The sequence below is a fragment of the Gossypium raimondii genome, chromosome 7 (assembly GCF_025698545.1).
Source record: "Gossypium raimondii isolate GPD5lz chromosome 7, ASM2569854v1, whole genome shotgun sequence".
Lineage (NCBI taxonomy): Eukaryota > Viridiplantae > Streptophyta > Magnoliopsida > Malvales > Malvaceae > Gossypium > Gossypium raimondii.
The window spans coordinates 9,921,764-9,935,313 of NC_068571.1; the positions used below are offsets into that span (position 1 = coordinate 9,921,764).

Here is a 13,550-nt window from a genome sequence, read left to right on the forward strand (position 1 = left end):
AAAAACCGAAGCCTAGAACTTCCTCGTTTACGTTCATTGGTTCTTTTTTTCTCGTCCAATACAACCACAATTTTCGAGTATCTATCATTCTCCATTTTTGTTCACCCTTCACTGGTTCTCGTGAGGTCAAGAAGCACTACCGGTTGCAGATCCACCATACGTAGAGATGAACCAACTTGATGCTTTTTGGCCGAACTGACACATCAGTTTTTTCAAGCTTTTCCGCATAAACCAGTTCTCGATTTTAGACTAATTATTGGTTCTCTCAAATTCCCACATTTTCTGGTTTTGATGCAATAGTTCTCTTAAATCCTTCAAATGCTAGGATCCACACTAATGCAGATATTTAAAGAAAATAAAAAATTGGAAGAAAATAAAAAAGATAAATATCAAAATTATACATTAATTTTAATTTAATATGTAACTACATATATAAATTTTAACTCGTACAATTTCATACATGAATTAAATTTGATACAGTTATTGGTATTGCATCATTTTATATTTGTATATTGCACACAAAAATATTTGTATTTATCCCATTTAAAAATAAATTGATGTATTTCTTTGTTTAAATGTACTTGATTAAATTAAAATTAAAGTTTTATGTACATATTTAAATTACAATCAAAATTTTATATAAGTTCACTAAATTAAAATTCATATATCAAATTGCACATTGAATCAAAGTTTAATGTATAATTGTGATATTTATCCCAAAATAAAATGTAACCGCACCATGCATTGCAGATGCATCATACAGATCATTCACCAACTAGAAATTAGCAAATTCACCATGTTCATTAAATTAAAAAGTAAAGTCATCAAAACACAATCTTCGAAACATAAAAGAACTATAAAAGTAAACATAGAGTGTTCAAAATTTGATAACCCCTCTCAATCTAACAAGTGAAGTAATCAAACTATAAGGCATTAGACCTACCACCACCAGCCATGAAAAACAACTACATAAACAAGTTGGGTTTGGTTGCCTTGTATGTCGTCTTGAGCTTCCTAGTTGGTGGCCTGACCTTCTTGAATACCAGTGGGAATTTGATTTTGGAGTTGTGGAACTGCTTGGTGCTGTCCCTCTTGCAAAGTTTTGCTGGGATGGTAGCTGTCTTGATGATTTGAATACAAGGAAACCTCACCCTATGACGAGACGCCATCTCGGTGTACATCTGTTCTACAGCACCATTGAGGGTTGTGTCTCGGTATTCCTTGTACATATTGTGATAACCAGTTCGACTTTGATATCGCAGCCAAATGCCATAGTTCTTGATCTTGGTAGGGCTTTTCTCAAAGATCTGCAATCAAAAACATTTATTGCGAGAAAAATATTGGTTTCATGGTAATTTAGGAACAATGCATCATTCTCTTTAAAATAACAAAGGAACACAAGTGAGCCAGCATCAAAGCACAAATGCATTGCTACAAGGTTTGACACTAATGTAAGGTATAAAGCACAGGTAAATATGTAAGCATGTTGTCTACTCTACTCAACTGCCCTGTTACCCGGACTCGGCAGTTAGGGGTGTTGTACCGGTGTCGACACGATCCAACAAGGATTCCAACACTGGAAACAGATCAGATCCAGCAAAAATCAACGGACACAATGCAGGGAGAACTGAGGGAAAAAAAACGGGAAGAAAGGAAAAGAAAGGTGTATACACAGCATAGGCGATGAGGCTATGACGTTGACCATCGACGACTTCTGACAAAGAAATTGCCGGTGGAGGAAAAGGAAAAAAAAATCTGCTAATTAAAGCCCCAACAGCAGGCGGCATAGAGAAGAAGAGTAATGTTGTGACTTTTCACTTTTAGTTTCTAGGGATTTTTTATAAAATTTTTAACGCTGGTCCAGACTCCAGACCAGCCCATTATTTTATAATTCACAATGGGCCAAAAGTTAAAGCTTAAAAAAAACACCTTTCAAAAGAAGAGCAAAGGCTGGAAATAAATTAGGTTATGAGAGGCAGAAAAAAAAATTATATTTTTTAAATGGGAGACTACGTGTCCAACTGTTGGATAGCGTCCCCGAGTCCCCTGTCTGAGATTTCAAGAATTACCGTGTCCGAAACTTGGATCCTTACCCGTGTCCCTAGTCTCATTCACATAGCTCAACTGTCCCAACTCCGAAACATCCAAACTCCCAATACAAAAGAGTTTAAGAAAGTATTTTCTTTTCTCACAATCTAAGGTTTTATCTTCACTCACAGTGGTACTTCATTCTGGTGCATCAAATGACCTGATATACCAGGCTCAGAAGAATAACTAAATAACATCCAGATTAGATCTAAGGCTAATCATTTAGCATGATGCTTCTTTTAAATCCAATCAAACCGATTGATCAAAACATGTTTCTAGATGAAGACCACTTCAAGCTCAAGTATGAGAAGATCATTTTTCAAAAAAAATAGAACATTTCTTATCCAATATGCAACACTTAAACACACACAAAAATTAACTCGGGTGGCTTAAAATGTCTAATTCCATATACATGGAAATGGTGAAACATCATTCCCTCTTGAGAAACGAGATCTGGCTAAACTAAACGGTAAGGATAGAACATAAGCCTACCATGTTTAGCAGTGACAACTCTACATCTAGTATATGGTAAACAAAGCAATCAAATTAAGAAAGATATTAATGCTTAAAAGACTTTCTCTTCTAAAATAAACAATGAACACAAAACCAATATGCTTTATTTACAACACCTTTTCTCTTAAAATATAGGCATAAGAGAACCTCCAAGTTAAAATTATGTGATTAGGCCAACTTTTTTTGTTTTTCCCCCTCTTTTCTTAAACACCTTATATGTCACTCATAATGCAGTAACTCCCAATTATGAATGAACAGAGTAACTGTAATCTTTCATCATTAATCGACACAACTAAATAGTAGAAGTTAATGAACAATATAATATAAGGTTCCTATATGATAAAATGCAATGCAATTAGCTTGCTTAAGCCATACACTAATGGGGGGTTCAAAATTGAAGAACAGGTAAGGTTGAATACCTCATTGATAGCCAAAACTTGTCCATTGCTTTTCTTCACCTTCTTCAGCTTCCTCAAAAAATACCTAAACATGGAAAACAAAACACATCCAGAAAACCAAAATTAAAATCCCAATCCCCTATCTCATCAAGGAAATCAAAACAAACGAAATCAGGAATTATCAGCAAATTGCAAATTTACAGACCAAAACTTGGATTTGGCACGGACTTCGTTAGTGGCCCAAAGCTTCATACGGTAAATCTTGGGATGCTCATCTGCTTCTGTAGGAAGACCTCTGCCCACCACTTGGTATTGATGAAACTGTTTTTTTTTTTTTTTCAAAGAAAAATCAAAACCCAAAATCCCATCACCATTGTCTCAATAACAAAAAAATGGAAAAAGAAAAGAAAATAGAAATCTGAACTTACCCTAAAAGCAACCATTTTGGGATACAGAAGAAGAGAAGCAGCGGCTCACTAGTTTGGTTTGGTTTCCTTTCTCCCTTTGCTTCTCTCTCTGAATAAAAAAACCCTAATAAAACTTTCATTTTAAGTTGTTGGGGCTTAACTGGGCCTTAGTACCTCAGATCCACCCAAATTCTAACTTTTTATAGAAAGCCCATCTTCCAATATTTTTCCTGTGCTCCGGTAGAAAGGTGAGATCGGCTCCCGCCTTCTTTAAAATACTGAACCAATGGGAATTACCGAACCATACTAAATTGGTATAGATTTCGAGTTTTTGGACTTTATTTAGATAAGATTATCTTTATTTTATGTTTCTTAAATACTATTTAACAATTTTTTTAATTATACATAAAATCTTAATTAATATATTTATCTGAAAAATAAATTGTAAAATTTATAATTATAAATGTTTGTTAAAATCTAATTAAACCTTGATTAATTATTCTCAATCTTCATTGAACATAATCAAATATTAAATCATTTATATTTTAGAACTCTCAACGCGTAATGATAGCAAAAAGCACTCAACTTGGAAATGTTAATAATGATGACCAAAATTTTAAAAGTTTTAACAATAATAATAATTGAAAAAGAATACAATACATAATAAGTATAAATCAGATAAACACTTGAATTCTTATAAGTTTTAATAAAATAATAAATAAACAATGAATTTGTGAGAGATTGACACTCAAATTAGATTTAGGGTTTTATTTTTATTTAATTATAGGATATGTGAAAGCATAATAAAAGTTATATTTAGAATTTAGAAGCAATGGATTTTTTAGGTTCTAAATGGGTTTATGTATTGTGCTTATATTGGCTTTTTTAAAAAAAAAAAATTTTAAACTTTTTTCTTTTGGATTTTTCAGTGTCCAATAAAATAAACTGAAATAGAATAAAATTGATGTGGTTCAATGACATTATCTAACCGAAACCGAACTATGTGACAAAATCTCAACTTGAAAAAAATTGAATTGTCAATTCAACTCGATTTGGTTGATTTTTTGCTCAACCCTCCTAGGTAGTGGAAAATTTTAACTTGAGATTATGTAATGTGTCATTAAGTTGTATTTTAAAAAAATTAAAAAAAATATGTGACAAAATCTCAACCTCGCTTGTGGAATAAGAATTTTTCACTGTCTGTATACCACATAATTACCCTTATTTTTTATATAAAATAATAACGATAATTTTATTTGAAAAATTTTACTATTACAAATATAATACGGTGTATAAATAAATATTTGAACAATTAGTATGTAAAATCAAATTAGTACAAAGTCAACGGACGAGAAATTGAGAAGAAATGGACAAAATTTATCCATGGCATATGGACGTGTTTGGTGCAATTGTAAAAACAAATATATTGTATTAATTTTAAAAATACATATTACATTAAAGTTCATACTAATTAACCAATAAGTGTTGTGTATAATGATAAGACATATTGTTGTCTTAGTGAGAGGACTCGAGTTCAAACACTAAAGATAACATTGTTGGAAAACCAATCACAAATCCCCAAAAGATTAGTTTTCATAAACCATAAAACAAACATGAATGATACTTTGATCAAATCCAAAAAAAAATCAAACTAACTAAAATTTAGTTTATGTTTTGGCTTAAATACTTGTTTGGTATTTGAACTTGACACTAATTTTAACTTGATACTTATTGTTTTTTTTTCTTTTATTCCAGCTTAGTATCTGATTTTTTTTAGCCAATGATTATAATGTGATAACAAAAAATGACGTGATAGTTTAAGATTATTACATGTGACAAGGTCACATCATTTACCTTGAAAAAATTAAAAAACTTAAAAAATTATTAATTTATAAATAATTTTAATAATTGTAATAGGCCCAATTTGCCCGGGCCCAAAAGCATAAATAAATAAACCAAATCAAAAATTAAAAGTCCAAATGTCCAGATTACAAACCAAAATAAACACAGCCCAGTAAACTAAACCCTATTAGCCTAAACCAAATTAGCCTAAGCTCAAACCCCCAGCCCAACCATAATGCAGCCCAAAATAAAAAATAAAAAACAGAAAACAGAAAACCCTAGGCATGCGGTTCTAGCACGAGCGCCGCAACAGCAACCTCCAGCGTTGTTCTCCCCAGCCACGCGCACCTCCGTACGGCCACATCCGTACCGCCACGTCGGTCTCTGCACATTGTACCTACAGGAAGGACGAGCAAACAAAAAAGAAGCAGAAATTGACAGCAAAAAAAGAAAAATAACAAAAAGAGCAAAATACATTTTTTCTTTTGTAATTTTCATTTTAGTTTCGGCTATATAAAGCCATCATTTTAACGTCTGTAAGGGTTACACACAAAAAAAAAATCAATACAAAAAAATACAACAGCAGAAAATCAAAGAGTTTTGAAGGTGATCTTTTCTTTTCTTTCTTATTCGATTTTTCATTACCGTTTTCTTCTTTTTTTTATTTTTTAACCGTGTATAAAAAAGGGTAAAAAGGAAGTCTTACCTGGTAACGCCTTCGGATCCGCGTGAGGAGGAGCTAAAAAGCCCCTAGGGGTGCAGCTCCGACCACCGTTGACGGTGTAATTGCGGCGAGGATCGACGGAGTCCCTGACGGTGCTGAAGGCTAGGGTCGAAACCCTAGCAGAGGAAACAAGAAGAATTTTTTTTTAAAACAAGGCTGCTAATGTTTTTCTTAGAAAATTTTGTTTAAATAATAATACCATACGATGCCGTTCTGGGCTAGGGTTCCTAGAATCCAAACGACGCCGTTTAGGCAACAACTCGAGGACCCGACCCAACTGCGGCTAGATTCGCGCGTCCTGGTATGGAAAGGGATATCTGCGCTATCGGTCCATATATTTTTGATGTTTTTTTAAATCGTTTTTATTCTTTTCAATTGAGCGCCATATTTTGCTTTTGTTTCATTTTGGTCCAATGTTGCGTCCTGTTTCATTTAATTATTTAATATTCCATTATTTTTAATACCATTATTTTAAATCTAATGTTATTTTACAATTAAATTTTTATCTAATATTGTTTCATGTTTTATATATATTAATGTTTTAATTTTTTTAAATTTTAGGTATTATTACTTTGTTTAAAATTCTATAATATATCATTATTAATAGTATAAATTTATCACATATCTTTTTTTAATTTATCATGTATCCTTATTTTGAAACTCAATATATATTGGTATTATTTAAATTTATCACTTTTTATATATTTTAGGTTTTATATATTTTTGATGTTTCTATTTCGCAAGATAGTTTGAAATTCACTTTATTTATATTTATTTGATTTAAAGATTCATGCAAAAAAATGCTTTTATACAATATTATTATTTTTATATATACATATATAATTTATATTAAATTATCTTAATCCTATTTATATCATTAATTTTATATTACTCTAGTTATTACCTTTAAATTCCCTTTAAATATACTGTCGAAACCATTTTTTCATGTTTAAAAAAACGGGGATCGACTTTAAGATGAAGATTGGAGTCGCCACCGATCCTTTATTGAGGTGTGATCGGTTCACCTTTAAAAACAATTTCGGTCTGCGAATTTTGAGAAAATAGGTTTGGGAGTCGGTTACGCACGAGGAAGGGTTAGCACCCTCGTAACGCCCAAAATTGGTACCGAATCGGTTGTTTAATGTCTTAATGTCGAAATTTTGAAAAGATTTTAAAATACGATCCTTTTATTTTGAATAAAATGAATTAGACGATGAGATTCACTTATTTCAAAGAAATAAATCGTTACACTCAGTAAGTTAGAGTGCAACATTTTAAATCCTCGAAATTAAATTTATCTCTTGACTTTTAAAACCTATGCATTTTGAGAAAGATATCTGATTATTTGGGTTAAAAGAGAAAATCAAGACCCAGTAAGTTAGGGCTCGATTTCAATATTCCTAAATATCGAATATTGCCTTTATTTTTATTTGTTAGAAAAATCATCGCCTCGAGAAAACAACATGTCATATCCAATGCGTTAGGACACAACGTGTAGAATTCCCGAGAATGCGCTCTTTATTTATGTTTTAATTTAAAGAGATATTCTCGATTATTTAGATTCGACGAGGAAAATTGGAACCCAATACGTTAGGGCTCAATTTTTCGAAGATTCCAAATACCGAACTTTGCGTTATCTTGAAAGACTTTCGTATAAAATGATTTTGATATTTAAACGATATGCAACTTTTGAATGAAATAAAGGCGGATGAATAATGACATACAACATAAAAGAATAATTTAAAAAATAAAATAAATATTAATGAATAATCGATAATCAACATTCAAAAATCAAAAGAATTAGCGATCAATTTCAAAAGACACACCAAGATGAAGATACTAAAAAGATACTCATATAAAAGTTTCATAAATAATAGTATACATGAGTTTGAGACTAAATTCAAAATAAAGTCAAGAATAATGCTATATAAAATAATATTATTTGAATGAACCTTGAAACAAATATTATAAAATATATAAATATTGATTTAAAATAAATAATTCCTAAGAAATAAAACATATTGTAAACAATAATATACAATAATATATTAAAATAAGCGTAGTATATTGCAATATTTTGAAGAAATAAAACCTCTAAATATAAAAATAGGTATAAACATATATAGCTTAAAATTATTGGAAGATTATATATAATAAGTTATAATACAGATTATATAATAAGAATGCATAATGGCATATCATAATAAAACAACACTTTTAGTAATAATTTATAACAAATCTAAAACAGATATTTGAAATTAAATTAAAATAAAATATTTGAAGGGCTAAATTTGCAATTGATTCAATACTAAGGGACTAAAACAACAAATAAACGCAAAGCCAGGAATTCAAATCCTAATAATGAAAACGACACCGCATAACTGTGGATCGAATTGAAATCAGAATCAAATATAAGGTAACAATTAAAAAAATCGAGGAAAAACTAAATTGAAACAAAAACAAAATGCGGAGGGGTTCAGTGCGCAAATAGCTCAGCAGACCCAAAGCGTGCGGATCCTTCCCTCGGGTCGGGTCACCGCTCGGGTCGAGGGCTATCAAACGGCGCCGTTTAACAATGTACCAAATTAAGACCAGAGTAAACTATACAGTATGAATCGAAAAACTGCAGAAAATCAAATTGGAACAATACAAAACAAAGGAGGACTGATTGCGCAAATAGACCATCGAGTAAAAAGGCGCGGATCCTTCCCTCGGGTCGGGTCACTGCACGAATACCAGCCCCTCACGACGTCGTTTTGAGACCATCAAACTCGGTCTCAAACGACGTCGTTTTTCACCATAAAAAACCTAAAATAAACCCTAGCCTAAGCAGACTCCTCCCTAATCAAAAAAGCTAAGGAAAAAGAGAGAAAAACTCTCTCTGCGCTGCATTAAGGATCGAAAGCCCCCCTCTCCCCCATCCATTCAACTCCAATCCGAATAGAGGAGGGATTCGGCGACGCCAAACCCAGGTAAGGGTTCCCTTCTCTTTTCTACTTTTCGTATATAAGAAAAAAAGAAAAAAATAAAAAGGTGCAGTGCAAGATGCAAAAGAAATGGTGAATCCCCCCCTTTTCTTTGTACTCAGTATGTGTGTATATGAAAAAAGAGCAAGAACAGAACGAGAAAAAAACTCGAAAATCACCTTCGAAACCCAGTCTTTTTTTTTGTATATTGATATTGCGTATGTAAAAAAAAGGAAAAAACCCCCTTTACCAATTCAAGAACGGCTTTATATAGCCGAAAATAAATAAAAAAACTTTACAGGAAATTCTTTTTACTATTTCTCTGCTATTTCTCTTTCTCTATTTCTTTTTGCTACCTCTGTTGCGTTGCTCGTTTGTTTGTCCTTTGCAGGTGTCGTACGAAGCAGTGGTCGTGTGCGTACGGAGGCTAGCTGGGGCGTGCGTGGCGTGGAGGCTTGACGCGTGCTGAAGGCAGGAGCGGCATACCAACCATTAGGGCTTCCGACTTTTGCTTGCGTTGAGGCTGGGCTAGGGTTATTGGGCTTATTGTTTGGGTAAGATTGGGTATTGGGCTGATGTAATTTGGACTTTTGGACATTTTTTTGCTTTTATATTGGTTTTTAATATCTGTATCGGGCCCGGGCAAATTGGGCCTATTACATATACTTATATTTTTCTTAATACTACTTTATTATATATTTTATTTATTTCAACTTATTATTATTATTATTATTATTATTATTATTATACTATTTATATCAAGTTATTAGCTCTATAGCTATTACTTATTTAAATTAATATGTGTACTAGTATGATTATAAATTTTGATTTTCTTCTAAAATGAATTTAAAACTATTACTTATATAGTGTCTGCTTTTATTAACTTTATTTTGAATCATTATGAATTCATACAATTTATTTTAAAATTTTGTGCTTGTAATTTGTTGATTATCATTCCTTCTCTTGTCTTTTAATATGTATTTTAGGGTTGATTGTTAATGCTTATGATTTTGAATGTTGATATTTGTGTTTGCATGATGTGTGTTGGATAATATGGCCCACATATGTATTATATTATTTATTCGTATTTATTGGTTATTGATGATTATTAGTACATACTTTAGCTTATTGCTTCGTATTGAACATTATTATTCCATCGCGCTCTATTCGTTCAAAAGATTGTGTTTGATATGGCTTAAGTTTAGAAATCAAAATTTCAAAATAATACAATACTCGAAATTTGGAATCCTCGAGAGAATGGAGCCCTAATGTATTGGGTTCGACTTTTCCTCGTTGAATCTAAATAATCGAAAATTTTCTTCAATCAAAACACATAAACCAAAAACTCATTCTCGGGAATTCGATACGTCGTGTCCTAATGTATTGGATGTGGCATGTCGTTTTATCAAAATGAAGATTTCAAAAAAAATAATAATAAGGGTAATATTCAATGCTCGGAATTTTAAGAAATTGTGCCCTAACGTATTGGGTTTCGATTTTTCATCTGACTTAAAGCAATTCAATATCGTTTTTAAACTTCACCACACAAGTTTTGAAAATCAAAAGACAAACTTATTCTCGAGGACTAAAAATGTTGTGCCCTAATGTATTGGGTGTGTCATTTTATTATTTTGAGACAAGGAGGTCTTTGGTATCCGCATCGATTTATCCACGTATCTTTTATAAAATTAACATTAATAAAAAGGGAAGGATCGTATTTTAAAATCTTTTCAAAGGATCGTATTTTAAAATCTTTTCAAATGCTCGACACTAAGACATTAAACAATCAACTCGGTACCAATTTTGGGTGTCATGAGGGTGCTAACCCTTCCTTGTGTGTAACCGACTCCCGAACCTATTTTCTCAAAACTTGCAGACCTAAAATTATTTTCAAGGTGATCTGATCACACCTCAATAAAAGATCGGTGGCGACTCCGAATTTTCATTTTTTTAGTCGACAACTAAATTTTTTTGTTTTCAAAAAAAGAGGTTTGGACAGCTTGGCGACTCTACTGGGGACATTTAGAGAGTCAGGTCGTAAAATTGATTATCTTTTGTCTTATTGTCAAAAATTCAAAATTTGATTTGAAAAATTACGATCCTCTTTGCATTTGTTTGTATGATTACTGTAAATTGAGTTTTAATATCTTCGCATCATATTGCATAAAGGCTATTCTGGTCTTACCCCTTTAAGTGGGAGTGAGAAGCTACTCCTTCGTGAGATTTTCACCTCCGTGCAGGATAGTGGATCGCTTCCGGGATACATCCGTACCTATGTCTTCATGAGATTTTCATCTCCGTGCAGCCATAGGGAAATGTATTCCCCTGAACCGAACTCGGTCCGTATGAGCCTATAATGGGTGAGGACCGAGGAATCTGCTGGTTCGGGTACCTCAACTTTAGAACCGAGCTGCATGTAGAAAAACCTAGGAGCCCATTCTTGATCGTACTGCGGAAACCCTAGCGATTGCCCCGATAGGTGTTTGATTCTTTTTTACTTACTTAAAGTTGCGTTTTTTGTTGCACTAACTTATGGTGTTTTTGTTATGTTTGCATGTAATTTCATATTCAAAAGAGTGTCGATTCAGGTTCGATAACTAAATTAGAAAGCTTGGCATGGAGAACGGATTTCTTGATAAAGTAGAGGACAATGTTGCTGTCTGTGTGTGGTCAGAGAAAACACAATCAGAGAAAGGAGATAGTCTAGCCGAGGGGTACACTTCGGAGTTATGGGACTACACCCGTATCAGTGTAACGCAAAATAGCCTTCAAGAATTAAACGTAATATGGGACCATTGGAATGACGAAACTAAACAATTGTTCAACTCTAGTTATGGGGATTTGCCGTATCTACTGACATTAAGGTAGACGTACATTTGTTCCGGGCCATCGCTCAGTTTTGAAACCCCGCATATGATTGTTTTACCTTTGGAAGGGTTGATTTGGTGCCTACTATAGAAGAATATACAGCTTTGCTACGTTGTCTAAAGATCCAAGTTGATAAAGTCTACTCTAGAGCCGTTAATGTTCCAACCTTTATAAAGAAGTTGATGAACATCACTGGAATGAGTGAGCAGTGGGTCACAGCACGGATCAAGCAGAAGGGGGAAAGCAAATGTATCCCATGGAAAAGCCTACAAGAGTTGATTTTGGGGCACCCTAATGCGAGGAAAAGGGTCGATGCCTTTGCTCTGAGCATTTATGGGCTAGTAATTTTCCCTAAGGCACTAGGGCACGTAGATGAGGCAACCTCAGATCTCTTAATCGACTACCTGTGGACAGTTCACATATGAAAGTCTGCCAGAATGTAGTAAGGGCATTTGATTGAATGGAAAGAGGGGTTATAGGAAGAATTGAAATACCATTAAGGATTGGCCCAACTACTTATGAGGTGGACTTTCTAGTAATGGATATTAAGCTTTCCTACAACTGTTTATTGGGAAGACCATGGATACATTCGGCAGGGGCAGTACCTTCATCATTACATCAGAAGGTGAACCTGATATCAGAGGGTCGATTGGTAACAATAAGTGTGGAGGAGGATATCATTGCGATGGTAACGGGTGATACACCTTATGTAGAGACCAATGATGAGGCAGTGGAATGCTCTTTCCAGTCTTTGGAATTTGTGAACGCAATGTTTATCGCTGAAGGAAACAGAATTCCGGTACCAAAGATATCCAAGACTACCGAGATGGGTCTACAGTTGATGGAAGGAAGAGGAGCTTCACCAAGGAAAGGATTGGGAAAATACCTTCAAGGAAGGATTAAAGCACCCATGCTGAATGGAAAGTTTGATCGCTTTGGCCTGGGTTACAAGCCAGATATGAAACAAAAGAGGAAAGAAGCAGAGAAAAGACAGGAGAGAAGAAGGGCGCGTTTGAGTGAAGAGAAAGTCAAGTGGGAGCCTTTGACCTTTCCCCACATATCTAAATCCTTTGTGTCGGGTGGATTTATTTACCCTAAGCAAGGGGTGTCCAGAAGGGAAAGCATTGAAGAAATGTTGGAAAATGTTCACATCAATGCTATAGAGACAATGGAAAGAAGGACCTTGTTGGAGATTTGCCTTTACGAACCTGGGAGTGAGCTAAACAATTGGACTGCGGAAGAAATACCTGTAGTCTTTAGAGTTTATTCAGAGTAATGTTCAAAACTTTCTTGTTGTTTTTAGCATAAGAATGATAAGAAATCCTTTGTGAAATAGGCTTAAGTCTGAATATCATTATTCTAATAAAATACATCTTTGCATTCATTTCGAGCAATTATTCTTTTACTCTTTCCAGGCAAGTAAATTTTTCCATTTGATTGATTGTCTTCCAAATGATTTTTTCATTATATTTATAACCTGATTGTACAAATAATTGTTCATAAATTTATATATTTTTGTATATTCTTTGGTGTATCCCCATAGGTCCTCAGATATCAATGACAACAGTGATGTTGTTTCAAACACGGAGTCTCTTTTTGAGCAAGACATGTGTTTGGAAGGATCTCATGACTTTGAAAATGACAAAGACTGTGGTGTATCTCCTGACTTGTTGAGAATGGTGGAACAAGAGGATAAACAAATCTTACCTTATAAGGAATCATTAGAAATTGTGAGCCTAGAGGA

General features: G+C 33.4%; 1 protein-coding gene across 1 annotated transcript; it reads right to left on the reverse strand.

The window, feature by feature from the left end:
- Window positions 1–782: 782 nt before the first annotated feature.
- On the reverse strand, window positions 783–3,585 carry LOC105801972 (60S ribosomal protein L18a). Its single transcript, XM_012633348.2, has 4 exons — window positions 3,428–3,585; window positions 3,205–3,320; window positions 3,021–3,084; window positions 783–1,307 (listed from the first exon to the last, which is right to left on the reverse strand). The coding sequence occupies exons 1-4, from the start codon at window positions 3,440–3,442 to the stop codon at window positions 966–968; spliced, it is 537 nt and encodes a 178-aa protein (XP_012488802.1). The 5' UTR covers window positions 3,443–3,585; the 3' UTR covers window positions 783–965.
- Window positions 3,586–13,550: the final 9,965 nt, after the last annotated feature.

What these genes read in the sequence shown, in the direction of transcription:
- LOC105801972 (XM_012633348.2), bottom strand. An exon ending in CGTGCCAAATCCAAGTTTTG is followed by an intron (nt 3,085 to 3,204) that starts GTCTGTAAATTT and finishes TTCCATGTTTAG; the next exon opens with GTATTTTTTGAGGAAGCTGA. An exon ending in AAGTTTTGGCTATCAATGAG is followed by an intron (nt 1,308 to 3,020) that starts GTATTCAACCTT and finishes TTTTGATTGCAG; the next exon opens with ATCTTTGAGAAAAGCCCTAC.